At 33.1% G+C, this 22,065-nt stretch overlaps 2 protein-coding genes across 2 annotated transcripts; one reads left to right on the top strand and one right to left on the bottom strand.

Annotated features, from left to right (window-relative positions):
* Positions 1-2,092: 2,092 nt before the first annotated feature.
* Positions 2,093-13,547, bottom strand: LOC123883315 (NAD-dependent malic enzyme 62 kDa isoform, mitochondrial-like). The gene is made up of 19 exons (XM_045932073.1): positions 13,076-13,547; positions 11,301-11,397; positions 10,748-10,866; positions 10,467-10,634; positions 9,780-9,908; positions 9,422-9,482; positions 8,958-9,061; positions 8,766-8,849; positions 8,066-8,172; positions 6,427-6,538; positions 5,853-5,966; positions 5,048-5,113; positions 4,435-4,507; positions 4,249-4,335; positions 3,972-4,026; positions 3,801-3,872; positions 3,119-3,181; positions 2,911-3,025; positions 2,093-2,407 (listed from the first exon to the last, which is right to left on the bottom strand). The coding sequence occupies exons 1-19, from the start codon at positions 13,253-13,255 to the stop codon at positions 2,333-2,335; spliced, it is 1,881 nt and encodes a 626-aa protein (XP_045788029.1). The 5' UTR covers positions 13,256-13,547; the 3' UTR covers positions 2,093-2,332.
* A 1,668-nt stretch (positions 13,548-15,215) lies between these two features.
* LOC123883314 (phragmoplastin DRP1E-like) lies at positions 15,216-21,575 on the top strand. Its single transcript, XM_045932072.1, has 15 exons — positions 15,216-15,570; positions 15,669-15,732; positions 15,970-16,077; positions 16,937-17,038; positions 17,879-17,929; positions 18,050-18,111; positions 18,765-18,855; positions 18,940-19,004; positions 19,092-19,286; positions 19,357-19,476; positions 19,570-19,640; positions 20,115-20,340; positions 20,430-20,480; positions 20,567-21,025; positions 21,230-21,575. Exons 1-15 carry the CDS (start codon positions 15,424-15,426, stop codon positions 21,356-21,358), a joined length of 1,941 nt encoding a protein of 646 aa, XP_045788028.1. The 5' UTR covers positions 15,216-15,423; the 3' UTR covers positions 21,359-21,575.
* Positions 21,576-22,065: the final 490 nt, after the last annotated feature.

Below are 22,065 nucleotides of genomic sequence, written 5' to 3'. Positions count from 1 at the left end.
GATCTAAGAACAATTTTTTTCTTCTTCTTCAACAACTTAAGAAAGCTTTTGTTTCAAATATTTGCTGATCTTATTGAGAAAACATTTGATTTGGCTTATTTTACTAATCTGAGTTCAAATTAAAAACCTAAACCCCCAAATTTCTATGTCTATCAAAGAATAAAAAAGCCGGCGATTTGGAAATTGGCGAGAAGAAGCGGAGCGTTGATTGAGCACGATAAAGACTATGACCGGTGGTTTCAAGATGAAGATGAAGCATTTTTTGTTATTTTTTTTTTCTTTTGTACAAATTTTTAATTTGTTTTCCCTTTAAATATGCGACAGGAAGCTTGTCATGATAGTTGGGGTTAATTAAATATTTGTGATATATTGATATGTAATTCTCAATGATAAAAAGGGTGCATATTAAAGGGAAAAAACAAATGAAATCAAAATATACATGTTCTTGCCTTGTTTGATTTAAATATGCTAGATTGCAAAAAGAATTAAATTAATAAGTACAATTGATTATTCAATAGCAAAATTGAAAAAAAAAAGAAGAAATAAAAATTTCCAGTTGAGAAGCATACGGTGGTGGTTCTTCAAAGGATGGAGATGAATTGGATTTAAGACTCAGTTACAAGGACATAATTGTAACATCCACTCTCACTTAAAAACTATGTTTTTTTTAAAAAAAATTCAGCTTTTGTAGGACCCACAAACCAATAAAATAGTAAAACCTGTTATAGCAGGTCAAGTTAAGAGGTCCACCGGTGGACCTAAAAATTTGAGGACCATAATAGGGCTGCCCAAACTTTTGTATTTATACTTTTATTCTTTTTATAATATTATTTATTTTTTAATTAAAAAACAATTAAATGTCACTGTAGGAACAATATATCGATTGAGTTTGTGTTTGTCAAAACTATTTGACTATTTGATTGTGGTATATGTTAAAATAAATGTTTTATTCTTTGAATGAAAATATTTATTTTTTATTTTAAATCCTTGAACACAAATCACTTATTTTTTTTTTTTTTTTTTTTTTTTTGGTCAGGTAGCCTAGTGGCTTGAAATTCCACCTTTAAAGATGGATAAGTGGAGTGTCCAGGGTTCGAACCCTGGCTCCTGCATATAAAATGCTGATGTCCCAACCAATTGAGCTAAGCTCATGGGGACAAACACAAATCACTTATTACTTTGTTTTTAACCCATCAAATATTTGTTTATGTTTTTTTTTTTGAAGGAAAATATTTGTTTATGTTGAAATACGATCATTGTAATATCTACCACAATTGATTTTAGTCTGAAATATGCATAAAATTAAAATAGTGATTAGATAAGATAACGTAAGTTTCTTTTAATTTATCAAGGTTTGGGATTCAGTCCTTTTTTGGACATGCAACAACGCTAGAACTCTTAAAGAAAAACTTGCCAACTACTTAGATTCCACAAAACTCAAAAAATTAATCTCTACGGTTGCATGCCGAAAATATTCAATTTACACCAAAAATAATTAAAATGAGATTACCAACTAAAACAAATAAGTGGGATCAAGAGGCGTCTCCCATAGATCAACATGTTTCAATACAATTTTGGTTGGTCTTAAAAAATTGCGATTTTGGTTGAACTATGTCCCACAACGAAAATTGTAAAACTAAAATCGTGAATTATTGTATCAATGTGAGTTGAAATTCTCTCCATTTTAAGAATCTTGACACTTGCAGTTCATTAAAAATGAAGGGGTACGTGTTTTTGTACCCAGAAAAATGAAGTGGTATTTTACCTTTTTTAGCATTTTCTCTTTATTTATTTGTTGCAATTTTGTTTTTTTTTTAAATAAAAAATTGAATAAAAACAAAAACAGTAGTAAATTCATATATCCTCAAAAAGTGGATTCCCAAAAAAAAATTAAGTTAATGTGTCCAAGGGTGTCTTTGACTTTATTTTTTGGTAAGATAGGGTGTCTTTGATTTTACAAGTAACATGAGTCAAAAAATACGATTTTGGTTGGACTATGGTCCACGAAGAAATTCACATGCCTTCAATCCTCTGTAAAACAAAAATTGTGAATTATTGGTCATCAGATTCATTGTAGTGTTGACACTTACAGTGGGTTAAAAATGAATTTACCAGTACACCATTTAAAAATTGGTGCAAGTGTAACGATGCACCATACATGTCCTTCAATATGATGCTACAACCAACCTCATGTTACTATCAACTTCATTTACATGGAACTATGCCTCATAAGATTTGCTTTTCTTTGTTAAACTCAAAATAAGCTATGAGATGAGATTTTAGAATTTCATATAATTTAAGTATGTAAGGTTTATTCCATCCTGCAGGTTGTTCACTCTTTCCTGTATACTAATGTTGGGTACTCTGGATTCCACATGTTATTCACCACATATTCCTTAATTTCATCCTGCAAGTCCACAAAGCATGGATAATGTTAAAGAAAAATGTAAGCGATAGAAATAGACAGTTAAAAAACCAGTTAAGCCTATGGAAAGTTCACAAACTTTCCAGTTAATGTGTGTATTTACTTGGTAAAAAAGATCTGCAACTTTTTTCTTTCAGCAATAAAGGGACAAAAATGTATATCTTTTTGCAAAAAGGAGTTTATAATTTAAAAAGATGAACTTTATATCATTCATAAAAATTTGTAAGTAAATTATGATCAGAGACATTTTATACATAAGACTTGTTAAAACTTCACGTTGGTTTGGTATGTGGATAATTAGTTGTCATTTCTCATAAATCTAAAAAGAAAAGGCTGTGGAGTAAACCACAATCCAGCCAAATCAATCTTACACGTGTATTTTCAAGCAAAATTGTTACCAACCACATTATAGTAGAGATTACAGTGATATATAGTCCAAAAGTTACAAAAATAATCTCTAATATTTCAAAGCAAACAAAACTTACCGGGCTAAGTTTGCGGAGTTCTCGAGCATCCATTTCGTGATATCCTTCTGCTAGATCCTCTTCCACAGCTTCTTGTATAACAGCTGCAGCAACCTCCTTTGTAATATCTCGAATCCTGAAAATATGGTTTTGTTTTGAGAAAGATGAAATTTCATTTGAGCTGCCTCTTATAAACTATACAGAGTGACGACGAAAAGCTCATTTTTACCTGGATATTGAAGGGAAAATAATCCCTTTGAGGACCTCCTCTTCACTCATATACGCAGCCAAACTTCAGTTTCCGATGATCAGGGAGACAAGAAAAATAAAAATGGATATTAAGGTACATTTCAAAGTTAGACAGCAATTCAGCAAGAAGAATCCAATGTATAAATCAAGTGTTATGTACGAAACGAAAATAGTTCTGTTATTGTAATAATTAATACAAAAAGTATTCCGTGCTACTTTGATTATATCTTATTCTTAGAGTAATTTAGAGTATCCAAGATTATCTTTTATGATGTCTTTAAAGGGATTATTTTCGGAATTGTGTACTTTAGATTATCTTTTAGAGTATCTAAGATTATCCGATTCCTCCAGAAGAAGGAAGGGATGCACTTTAGAGAATAGACTACAATGATAATGATAACCACTACTTGAAAATCAATAGTTAACGTTGCGATAAAATACATGCACAAGTCCAGTAAATCATGAAGTTATTAAATATCAACACTTGACATTTTAATCTACAGTAATAGCAGTATTAATTAGTTCACAATAGTGGTATTTTTCACAATGCTTGTGGACTGAAAAATAGATGCATAAGTCCAGCAAATCATGAACTTATGCAAATAATTCACTAATTCACAATAGCAGTATTTTCATAAATTACTGAATCTTCAAAAACATACCGCTCAGCAGCAGCCTGTAACATGCCGTCGGATACAATCCTAGAGCCAGACAAAAGAGTTCCAAGACCAATGCTGAAATAAAAAGACACGGTGAAAAGCAAATGAACTATATGATATACAATAGCGCGGTTTGGATTAAATTTGGGTTCATGTGTGAAACAGCAAACCTACCCTGGAAATAGGTACATGTTGTTTCCCTGGTTGCAGTGTCCAATATGACCATTTCCTGCAAATTATTAACACCCTTGAGTAAAACACAGAAAACGATAATAAAATAGAATTTTTGTAGAGAACTAAAAGTTTACCAAGGTAAAGAAGATTTATATATTTCAAAACACATGGTAGAAAAAATATCTATTTTAGCAAGCTAAAGTATAAGACTTGCTTTATACTGCAAAAACTGGATTATAAAATTGAAAGATTAGTCTGGGGATTTGTAAACTTTTACCGAGATCCACATTACTAAACGGACTTCCACTTGCAAATATCATGTTCTCGCCCAAAATGGAGAATGCTTCTTCAGGGGTGCATTCAGCTGTCAAAGAATGAAGGCAGTGGTACCCAAACTATTAAAAATCCATGTTGCCCGCAGCCACAACACATGCTAAAAAGAAAGAAGCAAAATAAGTTATACCATTCTTTGTTGGATTTGACATGGCAAATATGGCTGGTCTTGTTGACGTTGAACCCTTGAGGGCCTCCAATACCTAGATAATAGGATGTTGTCATCCGTATATCAAAGGAAAGAAAGTCAGCCAAATGTTATATATATTAAGCATAAAATAACATGGGATATTTTCTTTGAATTGTCCTTTTCATTTATATAGAGAACATGTGTGGTGGTGCTGGTAAAGTCAAAAAGTAAATCTATAACTTGTTTTTTGAGCTCAAACCATTGCCATATTATCTTTCATATAGTGGTTGTAACTAAAGATATGGTTCATACTACATGGGATTTTTCCTCTTGTTATAGTAAATTTTGGATATAAAATCATCTCAGTCTTTTAATAATTTTTGGGTCCTATTAGAACAGAAAAAACAGAGCACTGCCAGAAAGTATTAGATTCTTCAAGAAAACCAAAACCCCTAAATTTAACATGGCCTACTACCCACTGAGAATTTTGAAAATTTGTAACATTACATAACTCCTTCCAATGAGAAATAGATGGAAGCGATGCTGATTTCAAAGTCTTACTCAGCCAAATCTGTGTGCAATGTAAATCAAACCAAAGCATCAGAATCTATACCTCAGTTGAGAACAATCCTCCAACAGCAGATAGTCCAAGGAGGACATCAGGCTTCACTTGCTTGACCTGTTACCAAAGTTCACCAACGATATATAAAGGAAGCATCTCAAAAGTTAATTACTAAAAAAAATGGATGAAATATAGAGAACATAAAGTGTATCACGAATTATTAAAATGGGTGGGATTTCCCTAATAGATGTGACGAGAAATTGGAGAGGCTCATTATGTTGATGTTTTTCCCATATGTTTTTCCTTCATATCATAAAGGACCCCCTACCCTCGACACTGCTTGCAAAAAAATTCTCTCATTTTATAGAAGGAAACTAGACAGTCACTATAAAAGGTACTACTAACTAATATGCATGTCTGTGTAATTATAGTGAAGAAAGAAGCCAGAGAAACTATTTTTTCTAAGTTTAGGATAGTGAAGAAAGTAGAGAGAAAAAAGTTGAAGTTAATAAACAGAAAATACTGTAGGATGATATAGAAATCTCTTAATATTTTATTTTGTAACAAGGCATATCAATGTCTATTTTCATGAGAATTTGTCTTAGACATATTATATGATATGATATATATTATATACTTTTTTAATAAAAACATGCTTCAAATGATAATAAGCCCAATTCTTTATTCGTCAATTCTCAGAGGCATTGAAGGTTGTTAAGTTTATCATATCCAAAAGCTAAGAACCTTTCTAAAATCGGGTAATATTAACCGAAGATCAAGGTCAATAAAATAATTATCTATCTCATTATGGCATTTCATAATTCATATTTGCATCTAAAGTGATATTTTAACGAACCACTTCCGCAAGACTTGCTCCTTCCTTTAGTCCTTGGCGATCCATTTCTTTCAAACTTCTTGCAAAAGGAAGGGCATCTGGATCAATGTTTTCACGTCCTTCTGTGATTAACCCCTGCATTTCCAAAGATAATAGTAAACTTGCATATCGAATGGTGATCAAAAGATTCAAAAGATTCAAAACATTTGAAAATAATCATAAATATGGCACAAATTTACTAATCCTCATTATGATGAGTTTGTATGGCTCACCAAGAACTTATATTATAAATAAAATTAAAGCCAACACAAATATAACTTCGATTCAAATGCTGAGGCTCACTCTTTTGAGATCTTCAACAATGCTAAAGAGGGGGTATGTGTATAATACTTGGTGATTTTCAAGATTCACAAATTCACCACATAATTAAGTATAGTAAGCCACTAAGTAAAATTGAATATTTAAGCAGGTTCATTAGCATTCAATTGAATATAAAGCATGTAAAAAAAAATGTTTACATCAAAAACAAAATTTAACTTCTATAAGTACGAAGAACTGAACCGTGGTTAATATGGACATCAAGCTAATACAATACCTTTGCATCAACAACCCAAAATTGACTCTTTGCACTCTGAAAAGCTACTTCATTATTACCCAGCATCCTTGCCATTGTTTTTCTTGCCGCATTAAGAACGCCAATTCCGGCACTGCAGTAGTACAAATATAACTAAAGAACTAAAAACCCTGAATGTGAATATCCTTAGCAACTATGAACTCAACAAAGACTTTCACTTGCAACAACCATTCCATTCAAAGCTTTCATTAAAACCAAATTTATTCTAGACATAACCAATGACACTTTAACCACAATTTCTTCAACAACAAATAATTTCCAAAGATAATAATAAAGTGCAGAAGGCATATTCTTAGATCTGGAGCTATTTTTATTTAGATGCCCAATAAACTTGATAAGAGACATTAAATAAAATATTCAGTTTGGATTTGGAATCTTGTACCCGAACTATTGCTTTTGCAAAAAAAAAAAAATAGATATAGACCAGGCTAAATAATTCCTTTCCTAAAATAAGTCTTGTTTTTCTATAAAATAATTATAAACAGATCTGTTGTGGGACAGTTATAACAGTTTATATGTAAATGGGTGGATTGCAAACCCGGGTTAGTTGGTATTCATGCAAGTGCCGAGAAATCTATTTCCCATGGTTTATTCTTCGACTGGTATGGGAGTGTCAAACATCTTTAGGTTCAAATTTAGGAGGATTGTAAGTGGGAGAAGTTCTGCTTCATGAGGCCTATCATTGATTGTATGTTAGGAGGGGACCAATTCGGAAATAGGAGTGGAATGTGTATGCTAGGATAGGAGGAAGAAAAATAGACAGGCTATCATTAGGCATATTAATATAATATAGGCTGTTAGGAAAACTACGGTATATATATATATATATATATATATATATATATATATAATTAGGGTTACTCTTATTGGTTAATTGAATTACTCAGTTTTAAGGAGACATTTTCCTTAGACATACGCGATGTGATAATGACTCTTGGGGTTTTTCCTTATTTTCTCTTTTGTGCTGCATAATTGTTCTGTGTCCTACCATAATCATCAAAAGTGTTTATTCTATTTAGGGTTCTAATCACTTCTGAGATGTTAGATTCAGAAATAACTTGAATGATAGGTAGTAATAAACTTTAATTCCTATATACTTCTGCTCACTAGCCTTCCTATCATTATAGGAGAATTTGAACTGTTGAGATGTTGCAAATATTGCAGGCCACACTTTTTATAATTTGAGTTGTTCACTTCTTTTATTCAATCTCAGAAACAATGTCCCATTTGGTTTTATAGTATACAGCATGTATTTTACTTTGGTATTTTTTTTTTCATGTGACAAATAAATAGTGGGTTGTTCCTCCACTTTTCCAGCAGTTTTTCTAGGCATAAAGATTTTGGTAGGACAAGGAGGCCAAAATTTTGTGGAACTGTACAGTTTTTGCGGTTCTCTTGTTAATTTCGTTGGATCCTAAAGCCCCCATTTTCCCATTTTTTTCAGTATATCTATGTCTCCAATGATACAATAAAGATATTATGACATATTCTCAAGAGATTCCGACATAAGTTGTGTTTGGGATAACTAGTTCTCTCAGCTAAAAAACTTCACATAAAATCATAAAAGTATGGTCATCCTATCACAAGATAACAACCTAACCTTCCAGCACCGGCAACAACTATCCTCTGCCTTGGGAAGTCAATCATTGGCCTTCCTTGAGCTCTTACAGCACCTAGAAGTCCAGCAATTGCAACACCAGCTGTCCCCTGGGTAAAGAGTTTCAAATGCATTAAACAATAAAATGCCATGACAAGATCTATACATTGAATTCAGTCCTCAGGAGCACGAGGTGATAACTCAGAGGCTATAGAGCAAACTCCCAATTTAATCCTCAAAAGTTTAGTGAGAACAAATGGTATTAATTTGGTCCCAATACTAGTTGATGTCAAAAACTTATTACTATTAGACAAGCAAATCAATATAACAATATTTTGCAGGCCAAATCTATGTTCTGTAAATCTTTTGATAATCATATTACTCTAATAATAATAATAACGTGATCATGTTTTCAAAAAATGAGGAACGTGAAAGCATCACTGCAAAATTGTCAATTGAACTCTGCATGTAATAGTTTATGCATTACAAATTTACAATCTCCAATTTACAGCCATAATAAATAAGCAAAACATTTCCTAGGAAACCAAGTTTCCAATGCTGCTTGGAACTAGTTACTTATTGAACAATGTGTTAATTCCATCACCTAAGTTTCCAAAGCCATTAATTCCTAAATCCTCTCCTTTACTACAACTACACAGTGTGAAAAATGTCATGATACAATATTATATAAAAGAAATTTTACCTGCACATCATCATTAAACATTCGGTAGGTAGTTCTGTACCTTTGTAATAACTTAAAAGCCCATTTGCTTTGAAAATCTTCAAACTGTGAGAGGACAAGATTATTTATAGTCGTATAATAGAAAAATATGGACCTTGTGAATAAAACACAAATGCAAGCTACAATTTTTATTTTAAACGTCAGTTTCAATACCTGTACAATCACATTTGGCCAGCGAGTAAAGACAGCTTCCATGAATTCATCTATAACAGCAAGATAGTCATCCCCATCAAGGCGATGCTGCTGCAATCCTAAATCTGACAGGAAAGGAATTATGTTTCGTAGAGTGAATTCAACTAAGTTATGCTGAAACAAGCATAAATGTAATTGAAGCAACAATAGGTATAACAAACATATGAGTGAACTGCACAGCACGAGTTGTACTTAAGAGATATCAAACCACGCATAGGCTTCAACCAAGCATTTGTGAAGTTGATCTTTTAGCCCAAGTGATTAAAATTCAATCCTGGGACTCACATTCATTTAGACTAGGAATTTTAGCACAAGGTAAAGGTTTGATGAAAATTTAGATATGGGCGCTCATTGTGGTGCAGTCATGTCACCCTATATAGGTCCTGCTACAAGATCTTTAACAGAATAGATATAGAAGCACTTACATAAGGGATCTTCGAGTAACTTTTTGTTGTTAGTACCAACGTCAATCATCACAGGAAGTACCTATTACAAGAAGGGAAAAGAATTCTTAGAATCGTAAATACAGCTTACAATAGAAGAACCATAAAATACATAATGATGACGATGACGATGATGATGTAAAGGGGGAAAACAGCATAGCTATAAAGGTCAATGGCACCACATTTATTATCATTTCTTACGGTCCAATAGACAAAACCTTAAATGGTAGTCGCAACTATATCATATCATTTTTACGTTACCAAGTCTTACAAATATTAACTAAATCATAAACTTTAATAGTCTGAAGGAACAATAACAAAACATTGAGCAACTCCATACCCTTTGAGGATTTATCCCAGCAGCAGCAACATATAGATCAAGCTTCCCAATGGCAATGCCAATTCCTTGTACTCCAAGATCTCCAAGTCCCAGAATTCTGCTCCCATCAGTAACCACAATCATATCGACCTGAAAAGCATCAAATGAGATGTCCCCATTTGACACTTCAATAAGTTAGTATGTATCAAAATATTATCCAATCATATAGGTCATAGCTACTTTAGAACAATAAAATGCTAGTGTTTAATCTTCAAAATACGGGTTAATGAACATAGAGAGAGTGTTTCGGAGAAAGGAAATAGGCAGTTTAATATTGATTTGACTGAGAGAGAGAGAGAGAGAGAGAGAGAGAGAGAGAGAACTTAAGATACAAGTTTGGTAGCAACCAAGCTATTTACAAAGGATTTGATATCTGTTTCACAATGGTTAAGTGTCAAAAGAATAGTCATCCTACAAGGGATGCCCCCTTCTCCCTAACTGAGAAAGTCTAGGCTTTAGTTATTTTATCCAAAAGTTCCGTTCCAAATATGTTTTCTCCTATTTAACTACTGAGGAAAATCAATTGTTGATTGAAAGAATAAGGACCGTATTAATCGGTAAACCACAAATAAGAAAAGTATAATACTTTCTAGGATACCTAAAAAAGTACTAGCTAAAAATTTGTAAAGGAAATGGATTGTTAAAGACCTGCTCAGCTGGCCAGTTATAGACCATGGACATCATTTCCCCACGATCCTGAGCACTGAAATACATTCCTCTTGGCCTTCTAAAAAGTCCACTATAGTTCTGACATACAAGACCCACTGTTGGAGTATATACTATTGGTGCATATTCCTCAATATTAGCAATCAAAACCTGACATTATACAATATGTCATTGAAGTTAAAATCATTCTTTTGATAAAGTGGGATTTTTAAGACTAGAATTGTTTGTTATCAAAATAGTGCAATAAAAAACACTGGACATACTTTATAGTACATAGTCTCATTTCTGTCATGCAAGCGGTTTAATATCCGCCACATGGCCAGTGCATTAGGATCGGAAGGTCCATCTCTTGCATGAACTTCAAGCCTTTTCAAATCAACCACTATAAACAAAAAATTTAGGAATAATTAATAAATAAAAACAGAACAGTGCACAGTTCAAAAATTATTGACGAAAATAGTAAATATGCATATCAGAAAAGGAAAAACAGAATCCTTACTCCCCATCACGAAAGCACCAATTGGGGATTAAGCAATAAAAAAAAATGTCTGTTACTTTTCTAAAAACTACTCAAACACCTTAAACGGAAGATATCCTAGAATAGAGTTACTTTAACATGCAAAGTTCTATAAGCAGATAACTAATGATGGAAAAAAACCTTGATTTGAAATTTGAATGGCCTAATTCCCATTTAAAGGCCATATGGACCTCAATCATTAACACCACAAGAAAAAGAAAAAAAAAAACTACTACCAAACAAACCCACATTCATTATGGTTAACATTGCATGAGACCAAAGAAAATAGAAAAACATACTGAAGCGCTCAATTTGTACATCAGGAGACACAACATTTGGAGGAAGCAGTCCTCTTAGATCAAGGCGGTCTCGTTCGGTCATGGAAAAGGCTGTTCCCTAAATTCAAAAAACCAGAGTATATATATTACTAAATCAGAACGGAAGTTTATAGAAATGAAAAATATATCTACAATTGAGTAAGTGACTTTAAAACTTGGCAGCAAAAGCACACAGTCATCTTCTGAATATTACTGAAAAGAAGCCTGGGCGAAATATCAGAATGAAAAAAAGGGAAGTTGCACAATATTTCATGTGTACTTTCTAGCATCGTGTAAAATAAGCAGAAGATTAACGGAGTTGTTTTATGGATTGCAGTTTATAAAGAAGAGTATCAAACTATTAGGAATTGAGTGAAAACATTATTTACAAAGTAACATATCAGCTTTATATATACATCACAATCTGATATTGACAAGAAGAATGATAAATAAGTTTTAAACATTTCCTAGTCACTCATTTGGTAATGTGCTAATTCCAATATCTATGGAGAACATCATCAAGCTGGCATCAAGTTTACTGGCTTTGAAATGAAAGGATGTGTTGAATAATTATTGCCTTTTTTAGGACAAATTATTTCCTCTATTTCTGTTTTAATCTATACAGATTTATTTCCTTAATTCTTGTCGGCAGATTTACTTCATATAGTGTAGCAATATTCTATGCAAGAAGTTGTCAACGTCAATCTATATAATGTATTCCCTATATAACAATAAAAAAACTCAAGTAACAATATTCGATATATTATTCTTTCAATTTGGTATTACTACTAGGGCTTCCATTTTAAAAGACTCTTCTTCTACAAATCAACCATAGTCTGCTTCACTGTTGGCATTATAGCAGCCGCCTTCATTACAATTGGTCTGACTACTCATTACACCTTAATTCTGCTCAAATCTGCCATAACTAAGCAACCCAGCCAAAAGCTGTTTGCTGTTGACTACGATCACTCCTCTAAACAACAACCCTGCCAAAAGTCTCACTATCCTCAATTTGTCAAACCTCTATAAACCCATAGCTAATGAGCCTCTCATGTACCCTCTGTTTTACATAAGACTCATTCAACCGGTGCATGGCAGCATGCTATGAAGCACGACATAGACACGGACACCGGACACGAACACTAACATGTCAACACCAATAATAATTTGAAAAAAATGACATAATTCAATGTAATCGTATGCTTCCTGTCAGTGTCCGACACTGACACGTGTCTGACACCGAGACACACCTAATCCGACGAGTGTAATCGTATGCTTCCTGTTTGTGCTTCATAGGCCGCAGGTCAAGCCTCAATTTAGACTGTTTCTTATCCTATTCAATTCATCCTAGTCTTCTCTAGGCATTGCTCGGTTAATACCGATCTACCAGTCCTTCCATACAGCACGCCATATCCTTTCCTAGTGACCTTTGTGAATTGTAACTACTTCAAACTCTCAAACACCTTGTTTTCAATTCTAGTTTCCTTGAACTAAGTCATTATCAAAATTAAAAATGCCTACACTTATTTTTCATCTATTAATCCAATCATATTCACCATAATCAAAACTATCCGAATAAAAACATACCTTAAAATAAAATTAATTAACAGTTGACTTTCAAATTATTCATCTATCTATTCAAGCATGCTTTATTTTCAATTCAACCTCAAAATTGAATATATCATAAAACTGAAAACAGTAAAATCAATTGAAAGCGATAGTGTGAAGTAGAATAGAATGAAGAAGAGTATATATACTTTATTGAACCAAGGATCGTGAAGAATATCGAGACTACGTTTATGGACGATTGTAGGACGATGACCTTCCAACGTCGTGAAAATTCGCGACTGTAAGAAGTGGCCGCCGGTGACATGGCGTTTGAGGCGTTGAAGTAACGGAGATGATGATGATTTCATGTGGTTCCAGAAGATCGGCATTTTTAACGATCGCTTGTGAAAGATCGATCTAAGAGATATTTATATCGTTTGTTTTTGAAGTTGAGAAGAGTGAGTGTGAGAAAAATCAATGGTAATAGCGTTTGTTTGGTGTTGTATTGATTTGCGGGGGTTTTGAGTTTTGAGAGTGGGGTTGTAGTATTATTCTGGTTTATCTCTGTTTGAATGAGTGCAGATGAAGGTAATTGAGAGTGTGGATTTGGAATGTTGCCATTTGGCTGTGTGGAATTGGGCTCAAATACCTAAATTTGGGGTAATTTAGTTGTTGATTCACATGGAAGAATACAAAAAAGAAAAATATATATATTTTTTATAAAAATATTTTTTGGCAATATTTAGGTCACCCAATATTTATAGTATTGGAAAATATCTTTGGATGATTTATATTGGAAGATATATTTTGTTGAGCAGATGATACTAAATTTCTAATCAATTCATAGAGAGAATATGGTCTAGGGTACAGTTTTTCTCTCAAGTAGTTTTTTATTTTTTAATTAAAAAGAAAAAAAGAAAATTGTTTTTAAATAATAATATGGTCTAGGGTAAAAATTGTGTATAAGGCATTGTACATAAGTTTGGTCCATATGATTTATCAATTTCTTTTCGGTGCAGACGTTTCTCAAAGCTTTTGATTTCTTTTCACCGCACACATTAGAATCGATGTGTAAAAAATTATTAAAATTACTTCATCTGTTTCATGTATGTCAATGCATAATTTTGACGATTAATATCTTTAATTATATAATAATAAAAATTATAAAAAATATGATCAAACCAATATGTATAAATGATGTACAAGAATCAACTTACTCATTCATTGTGAGCGGAGGAAGTACATCATCTTTGTAATAATGATAGTCACATTAACATATGATATTTTTTAACTAAAACTGAAAAAATGTCAATCTCGATAATATGAAGTTAAAGTGTTAAACAATCAATTTGAAAAGAAATTTAAAAAATACTTTAATTTGTTACAATAAATAAAATAATGTAACAGGCCGCATGAACAATTTTGACAATTTATAAACTATTTTCAGTAATAGTTATAAAAAAAGTAGATAAAAATATGATCGTGACATCTATGATAGTGCCTGTTAAAAAAACGAAATTCTATGGTAGTAATTTATTATACCTTACGATTTTATTTTATTGACTAAATTATCATTTTATTTTTTGTTGGGTACATTATTTGTACCTTATCATTTATCAATCAGAATTCACAATTCAGTATTCAGCACTATTTTTAGTAATGTTTTAGAAACCAAAAGTATGATTTTACTGTCCTTTTTCTTTAACAACTATGGCAACGGAAGTACAAAAAAGAACAATGGAGTGGGTTTTGGGGCCGCCTTTTGCTTTCCATCTTTAAACAAACAAACGTCCATCTTTCAACGTTCAAAACAATGACCATCACACCACTCCCTTCCTAACTTTTTTCTTTACAAGCTTTTCTTAACTTTTTTCTTAATCACCACTCTCTTTTGCTTTTCTTTTTTTCAATTGGTTAAAAATGTATCTAGTGAATAAATGAGAAATTTTAGATTCGTTTGTCTCTTTTTTTTTTGTCAATTCGCTCGATTTCATTTTTTATTTCTTTCATTTATTCGATCTTTTTTTATGTCTTTTTGATGTATTAGTTTCTCATAATTATGAGACAGCATCAGATGAAGTTCCGAACTTTGCTAAGAAATCAATTTGGGTTACCCTGACATAGTTTTGAGGATGCTCGCGGTGCGGTGTGGTTTGGTTTGGTTCGTTTTTATGAAATAAAAATTGCAAATCAAACCAAACCATGCGGTTTAGAAGAAAAATGATTTTGCGGTTTCAGTTTGGATTAGTTCGATTTGCGATTTTACTTTAGGATTGGTTCGGATACGATCACCCTAGTTAACATTGAGGGAGGGATATATAAGTAATTTAAAGTTTAAACCAATGTTTCAAAGACCCCGTCCAGTCCACGCTTCTATCATCTTCGTTTCTTCTTCCGCCTTTCTTTGAAACGTGACTTGACTTTCTTCTCCAAAAAACACCTTAATCTCTCTTTTTTCTCTCTTCTGCAATTCTCTCTCTTCTTCAAAACTCCACACTAGTTTTCACCTGAAAATCATCATCATCATCATCTTTTTCTTCTTCTTGTTTTGTTCAAGATGACGACTATGGGAAGTTTAATCGGATTAGTGAACAGAATCCAACAAGCTTGTACTAAGCTTGGTGACTATGGCGGTTCCGATAACAACAACACCTTCTCTTCTTTATGGGAAGCTCTTCCTTCCGTCGCCGTCCTCGGTGGTCAGGTAACGTTTCTAGAACCTTCCAAACACTCAATTTCAATTTCAACTTCATTTTATTTAATTTCTAATTTTGTTTTATTTATTTTTGGAAATGAAAACAGAGTTCAGGTAAATCTTCGGTTTTGGAAAGTATCGTTGGACGTGACTTTCTTCCTAGAGGATCAGGTTCTTTCTTTTTCCTTTTTTTTGTTTGTTTAGATTTTTCAATTTTTTTTAGATTTTTTTTTTTTTTTTGTGATATTTTTTGTTATAGGAATTAAGTATAGTTTAATAGTTTTTTTTGTTTGTTTTGTTTGTGATTTGTAAGTTGATGTTGATGTGTGTGTGTGCGTGTGTGTATGTTTGTGAATTGAATTTGAAGTGGAATTTGAAATTGATTTTGATTTTGATTTTGAATTGCAGGGATTGTGACAAGGCGTCCATTGGTGTTGCAGCTTCATAAGATAGATGATGGTGAAAAGGAGTATGCTGAGTTTCTTCATAGACCGGGGAGAAAGATAACCGATTATGGTAATGTTGTACTCTAGTTAATTATTATCTATATATTCTGTTTTCTTTCTTCTTTTGTATTTGTATTGTTTTTCACATTTCATTAATAACTGTTTTGTACTTTATAAATTGATAAAATAAATAAAATTGAAAACTTGTATCCGGCCCTAGGACCGACTAATCCAAGGGGACCAATTCCACCGCCCACTTGCGGGGCCCCTATTTAAAGCCAGAGTTTTTTTACTCTGTATGGACTTATAAATTGATAAATTGATACTTTTGATTATTTAGTTGAGACTTGATTGTAAGCTTGTAACCTATGAAGCTGTGACAGTGATATAGACACGGACACCAAACATCATACTGAGAAAATGAAATATTTTAATGTAATCACATGTGTCGAGCCTTTGATATGAAGTGTCGGTGCTCCATAGATTGTAACGCCTGATTGCATATTGTCTAATTATGGGAATAAGAAACCCTTGTTTTTGTTTCCTCTATTAATTGATCGGTTGCTTGTAACTAAAGTTATGTTTGTTACTCGTTGGGGAGCCTGTTGAACCTGTTTGGTTTTATATATGTATATTATATTTATCTGCCTCTATCATGTTTTAATTGTTTGCATGTGTGTTTCTCCTATAATTTTGGTGGCAGATTGTATACTTTACTCTATTAGACTCGTTTACATTGTTTACTTAATCATAGCATTAATCTTTCAAGTGATTTGTTTCTCATCATTAATCATTAATATTCATGGACTAATAATCAAGCTTAATGGTACAATAATTTGCATGCTATCCCTCGATCTTTTTTTTAGTGTAGTTTATAAATATGAATAATATTTATGCCTTTATTCTTAAATTTGGTTTTCCTTTTGCAGCCATAGTACGCCAGGAAATTCAGGACGAAACTGATAGAATTACGGGAAAAACAAAGCAAATATCTCCTATTCCAATTCATCTTAGCATTTATTCTCCAAAAGGTCCGCTTCAATTGTTGTCCTTTTCCGAAAATTTTATTAGATGGTTTGCTATAAACTCGTGGTCTACACTTCCATGTTTACTTTTGAAATTTTGAATTATAGGAAATTTTAGTATATGTTGAAATAAAGAAAACAGAGGTAATGGTCTTTCCCTACCTTTTTGAAAGAAAACAAAATGCAATAGCCCAAGTAGTGTATTAGTCGATCAATATAACTGTTCCTTACACTGTGTGCTTGCTGGCAATGTACGCTCCGTCACAACCATCATTGCCTGAACACTATAAGGAATCAAGAATCCAATTCTTTAAAATGAAAGATGCAAAATCTTCTGCTTCAAACAAATCCCTTGCATCATTTTCCATCCAAATCTTGGAATCTGCTTCACAAAATTCCCTCCTGTTTTGCTCAGCCAAGTTGTGAATGTACAAGAGAAAGAATTTTCCTTGTTTGTTGGACAAGCACAATGATATAGAAAATTGCTATGTCTCATAATTGTTGCTTCCATTTTAGCAGGCAGGAGGATTAGCACTTTAGTAGGATTTACGTAATCACTTGCTCTCTTGCTAGTGGCATCCACCTCTTTTGCAATTTACTCTTGAATTGAAAGTGATGTTCCTTAGTTTTTGTGTTTCAGGTTATAAGAACTGCACTTAAAAGAGTTTTTGAATTATTACTTCTTAATTTAGCATATATATTTCTTCCATTTTATAAAGGTCTAAGTGTATATTTGTGTGTTTGTGGATGTGGATTGAAAGTGACTAGTAATTCAATTGTTATTTGAAGTGTACCTATCACATTTGGTTTAGTTCCTAATTCAATTTCTTTGTTTATTTTGAGCAGTTGTCAACCTAACTTTGATTGATTTACCGGGGTTGACTAAAGTCGCTGTAGGTATAATTTGCATTCTACTGTTATAATTATTAGTATAAAGTTTTACTGTGAATTTTGTTAAAAAAATATTTTGCATAATATGATAAACTTAGTTAAAATGTTTACAACTGTCATTTTCAGACGGACAGCCTGAGAGTACTGTTCAAGAAATTGAAGACATGGTTCGATCTTATGTTGAGAAGGTAAAACGAAGTTTTTCCCATTTTGTCTTAATTTATCCTCATTCTTCTGGTTGAATGATTTGATTGGATGTTGCTCCACAATATCAATATAAGGAAAAGGTTTATGCTAAATGGGAATGAATGTTTGATGGTGAAGAATCAGTAAGAAAGTAGAAAGTAAGCATTGTTGCCATCTTGGATAGATGAAAATGACATGTTGGATGAGTTGCCAGACAAGACAAGATAATATTATGAATGAAAATATAGGAGAGTCTCATTTTCGATGGTTTGTGTATGTGTGGAGAAGACCCATAGTTCATAGAAGCACTAGTATTGAGGGTAAATTAAATAGAGAATCATTCAATTGCTAGAGATAAAGAGACCAAAGAAAGTTATAGGCGAAACCATTAAGAGAGATTGGGGATTTAATATAATGGTCAATCATTAGAGTTAGACATGGTTCACAACAGTACATTATTGTGTTAATGCTCTTTTCATTTATTGCATTGGAGCTGCAATTCTAAACTGTTTATTTCCAAACAAAATTCCTTACTATGTTTCTTTGGTGTGGGTACCACTTTATTACCTTGTTGAAGTTCTTAACGGTGATGAATTAACAAGGGATGCCATCGATATGCATATTTGCTTTAACCAACAGTTTATGCTTTTGGCAGCCTAATTGTATCATACTGGCTATATCTCCAGCCAACCAGGACATAGCAACTTCCGATGCTATCAAACTTTCTAGGGAAGTGGATCCCTCAGGTATTTTTAATGTTCCATGTATTGATTGCTTCTTACCTTTGTCTGAGTAATTGTCACTAAAATCCTTGTTTGTAAACTGTCCAGGTGAGAGGACATTTGGAGTGTTGACAAAGCTGGATTTGATGGACAAAGGAACTAATGCATTGGATGTAATCTCTCTCACTCACACTCTGGCATGATTCCTTGTACAATTGGTTTGTCCTTTCAGAGTTTCACCTGTTTTTATTCGCTTTTAGGTCCTTGAAGGGAGATCTTATCGTCTGCAACATCCTTGGGTTGGTATAGTAAATCGATCTCAAGCAGATATCAACAAAAATGTTGATATGATTGTTGCTAGACGCAAGGAGGTCGAGTATTTTGAAACCAGTCCGGACTATGGCCACTTAGCCAGTAAAATGGGTTCAGAGTACCTTGCAAAACTTCTCTCAGAGGTTTGTATTATGGAAAGTTTTTTGCCTTTAGTGAAATATGGTATAGTAATACCGTTTGATTATTTTGCAGCACTTGGAGAAAGTAATTAAGGCACGTATACCTAGTATAACATCTTTGATAAACAAAAGCATCGAAGAACTTGAATCAGAGATGGATCATCTTGGGAGACCAATTGCTGTTGATGCGGGGGTGAGCAGTTTGCATTTGTAATTATTTCAAAAAGAGTGTAGGCTTTATATACATCCATCAAAATAATGTTTTAACTGTGCCTTTCTCTTTTAGGCGCAACTATACACCATCCTTGAACTTTGCCGCAAATTTGAGCGGGTATTCAAAGAGCATTTAGATGGAGGGTAAATATATACTATCATGCTCTACTTTTGCTCTATTATATTATATATGAATTTTCTGTGTGTTGGACTACTGTTTGTAACTTGATGTTTTTGGTCCATACTTTGGTAAAACAATGTTTTTTAGTCCCAGCTTCTAAAAATGGGAAAAAAGAAAAAAAATTGATCTAAAAGTGCACTTATTTCTAACTTCATATTTGATTCTTTTTACTATAACCATCAGGCAAAGATTCAATTTGATGTCTCAACTCAACATGCACTATTTGTTGAGTTATTCTCATTTTTGTTTTCACTGCTGGTTCTTTTTGAGAAAAACTACTGCACACTACTATGCAAGGCATGACAAAGATTTAATTAATATACCAACTGAATATTTAACCAATTTCGAATGATAGTTATGAAGTTAGCTTGTTATCTGATGGACAAATTGATATGTCTCTTTGGTTACACACTCATCTCTCGTGTTTATTGTCATAGACGGTCAGGAGGAGATAGAATATATAATGTCTTTGACAATCAGCTTCCTGCTGCTTTACGGAAGCTTCCAATTGACAAACATCTGTCTCTTCAAAATGTGAAGAAAGTGGTGTCAGAGGCAGATGGTTACCAGCCTCACTTAATTGCCCCAGAGCAAGGTTACCGGCGACTGATTGAGGGGACTCTCAGTTTCTTTAGAGGCCCAGCCGAAGCTTCAGTCGATGCTGTAAGCTGTCATAGTTCTTTTCTTTTATGTATGTGTTAAAGCTAACTTGAATAAAAGTATTAAGCTGTATCTCTATGATTTGGATGTAGGTTCACTTCGTTTTAAAAGAACTTGTGAGAAAATCAATTGGTGAAACTGAGGTAAAAATTTCTGGATTCATTTTGTAGTAACCCTGTTTTAAATGTTCGAGAATAGCCGGTAAAGGATAAATTTTGTCTCTGAACAGGAACTTAGACGTTTCCCTACTTTTCAAGCCGAACTAGCTGCAGCTTCAAATGAGGCTCTAGAGAGGTTCCGCGACGAGAGTAAGAAGACAACTATTCGGCTTGTGGATATGGAGTCTACGTATCTTACTGTGGATTTCTTCCGGAAACTTCCTCAAGAAATGGAGAGAGCTGGACCAGCTGGTAATCCAGCTCAACCTACTAAATCAGCTCCACCTACTAATCCATCTCAACCTACTAAATCAGCTCAACCTACTGATCCATCTAATCGTGCCGGCTCAAATGAGGATCGATATGGTGATGGGCATTTTAGAAGGATTGGATCAAATGTGTTATCCTACATAGGTATGGTGTCGGAAACACTCAGGATCACTATTCCAAAGGCTGTGGTTTATTGTCAGGTCAGAGAAGCAAAACAATCATTGCTAAACTATTTCTACACACAAATAGGGAAGAAAGAGGTACTCTCTCTCTCTCTCTCTCTCTCTCTCTCTCTCTCTCTCTCTCTCTCCCCCTCTCTGATATCTTCTCTTCCATATCTATGCATTTCAATTTCGTTTATCTTTAACCTCGACTTTTTTTGTCATATATACCATTATGCACATAATTCCTGTTTTTCGTGTTTTCATATCCCTGAGATTTTGTTTGCTATAATGTCGGCGCAGGCTAAACAGTTAGCAGAGTTGTTAGACGAAGATCCTACCGTGATGGAGAGAAGACAACAATGTTTTCAAAGGCTTGAACTATATAAAGCAGCAAGGGATGAAATTGATTCGGTTTCTTGGGTACGATGAGCTTGGTTTCTATTTGACTGTCTTCAGTGTGTTGTATTATATGTAGCCTACAGTTAATGATGGTGGTTTGATACACCTAAATTTGATTTTTACAGTTTGTAAGTATTATTTTTCTCGATTTTTGTATGACCACATTATTAGTTGATTAATATTTGATCAGCAACACAGACCACAAACTATTCAATTTTGATCAAAATTGAAAACCACATTAATTCTATTTTTGGTCTCTCTTATTTTACCATTTTAACAAAATTGGTTCCCATATTTTAAAATTGAACGTTTTATCCCCTCTATTCTTGGCACAAAAATTTGTGATGTAGCTGGTTATTTTTTTTAAAAAAAATGAGGTAGCATAAAAAATGATGATTCGACAAAGTCCAAGTGAAACTATCTTTATTACCATAAGTAAATAATTAAGAGTCATGTTAATATATGCTGTTAGACTATGATTGGATTGATGGGACATAATGGAGCGGAAAGGAACGCAATGTAATCAAATTGAGCGGAATGGAATGAAGTAGATATCTCATTCTATTGTTTGGCTACTTTACAATGTAACGAAGCAAGAAGTTTTTACATATTTTTTAAAATAATCACTGTTGAGAAAGACTTGCTTGGGCACAAACCCAAGAAAAAAATATTTAGGCACATATACATAAGCCAAATAAAATAAAAAAGGAAATATTAAGTGATGTGACAATATTATT

This window comes from Trifolium pratense, linkage group LG5 (assembly GCF_020283565.1).
Source record: "Trifolium pratense cultivar HEN17-A07 linkage group LG5, ARS_RC_1.1, whole genome shotgun sequence".
In the NCBI taxonomy this organism is placed as follows: domain Eukaryota; kingdom Viridiplantae; phylum Streptophyta; class Magnoliopsida; order Fabales; family Fabaceae; genus Trifolium; species Trifolium pratense.
This window is presented reverse-complemented; position numbering and strand designations above follow the sequence as displayed.

Excerpts from the sequence above, each read along its gene's own strand:
- LOC123883315 (XM_045932073.1), bottom strand. The coding sequence starts at position 13,255 with ATGCCGATCTTCTGGAACCACATGAAATCATCATCATCTCCGTTACTT. Across the intron at positions 8,850-8,957 it reads GGCCAAATGTGATTGTACAG|TTTGAAGATTTTCAAAGCAA; the intron begins GTATTGAAACTG and ends GTCCTCTCACAG. Across the intron at positions 4,508-5,047 it reads GAGGATTGTTCTCAACTGAG|GTATTGGAGGCCCTCAAGGG; the intron begins GTATAGATTCTG and ends CCTATTATCTAG.
- LOC123883314 (XM_045932072.1), top strand. The coding sequence starts at position 15,424 with ATGACGACTATGGGAAGTTTAATCGGATTAGTGAACAGAATCCAACAA. Across the intron at positions 19,005-19,091 it reads AAGGAACTAATGCATTGGAT|GTCCTTGAAGGGAGATCTTA; the intron begins GTAATCTCTCTC and ends ATTCGCTTTTAG. Across the intron at positions 21,026-21,229 it reads CACAAATAGGGAAGAAAGAG|GCTAAACAGTTAGCAGAGTT; the intron begins GTACTCTCTCTC and ends ATGTCGGCGCAG.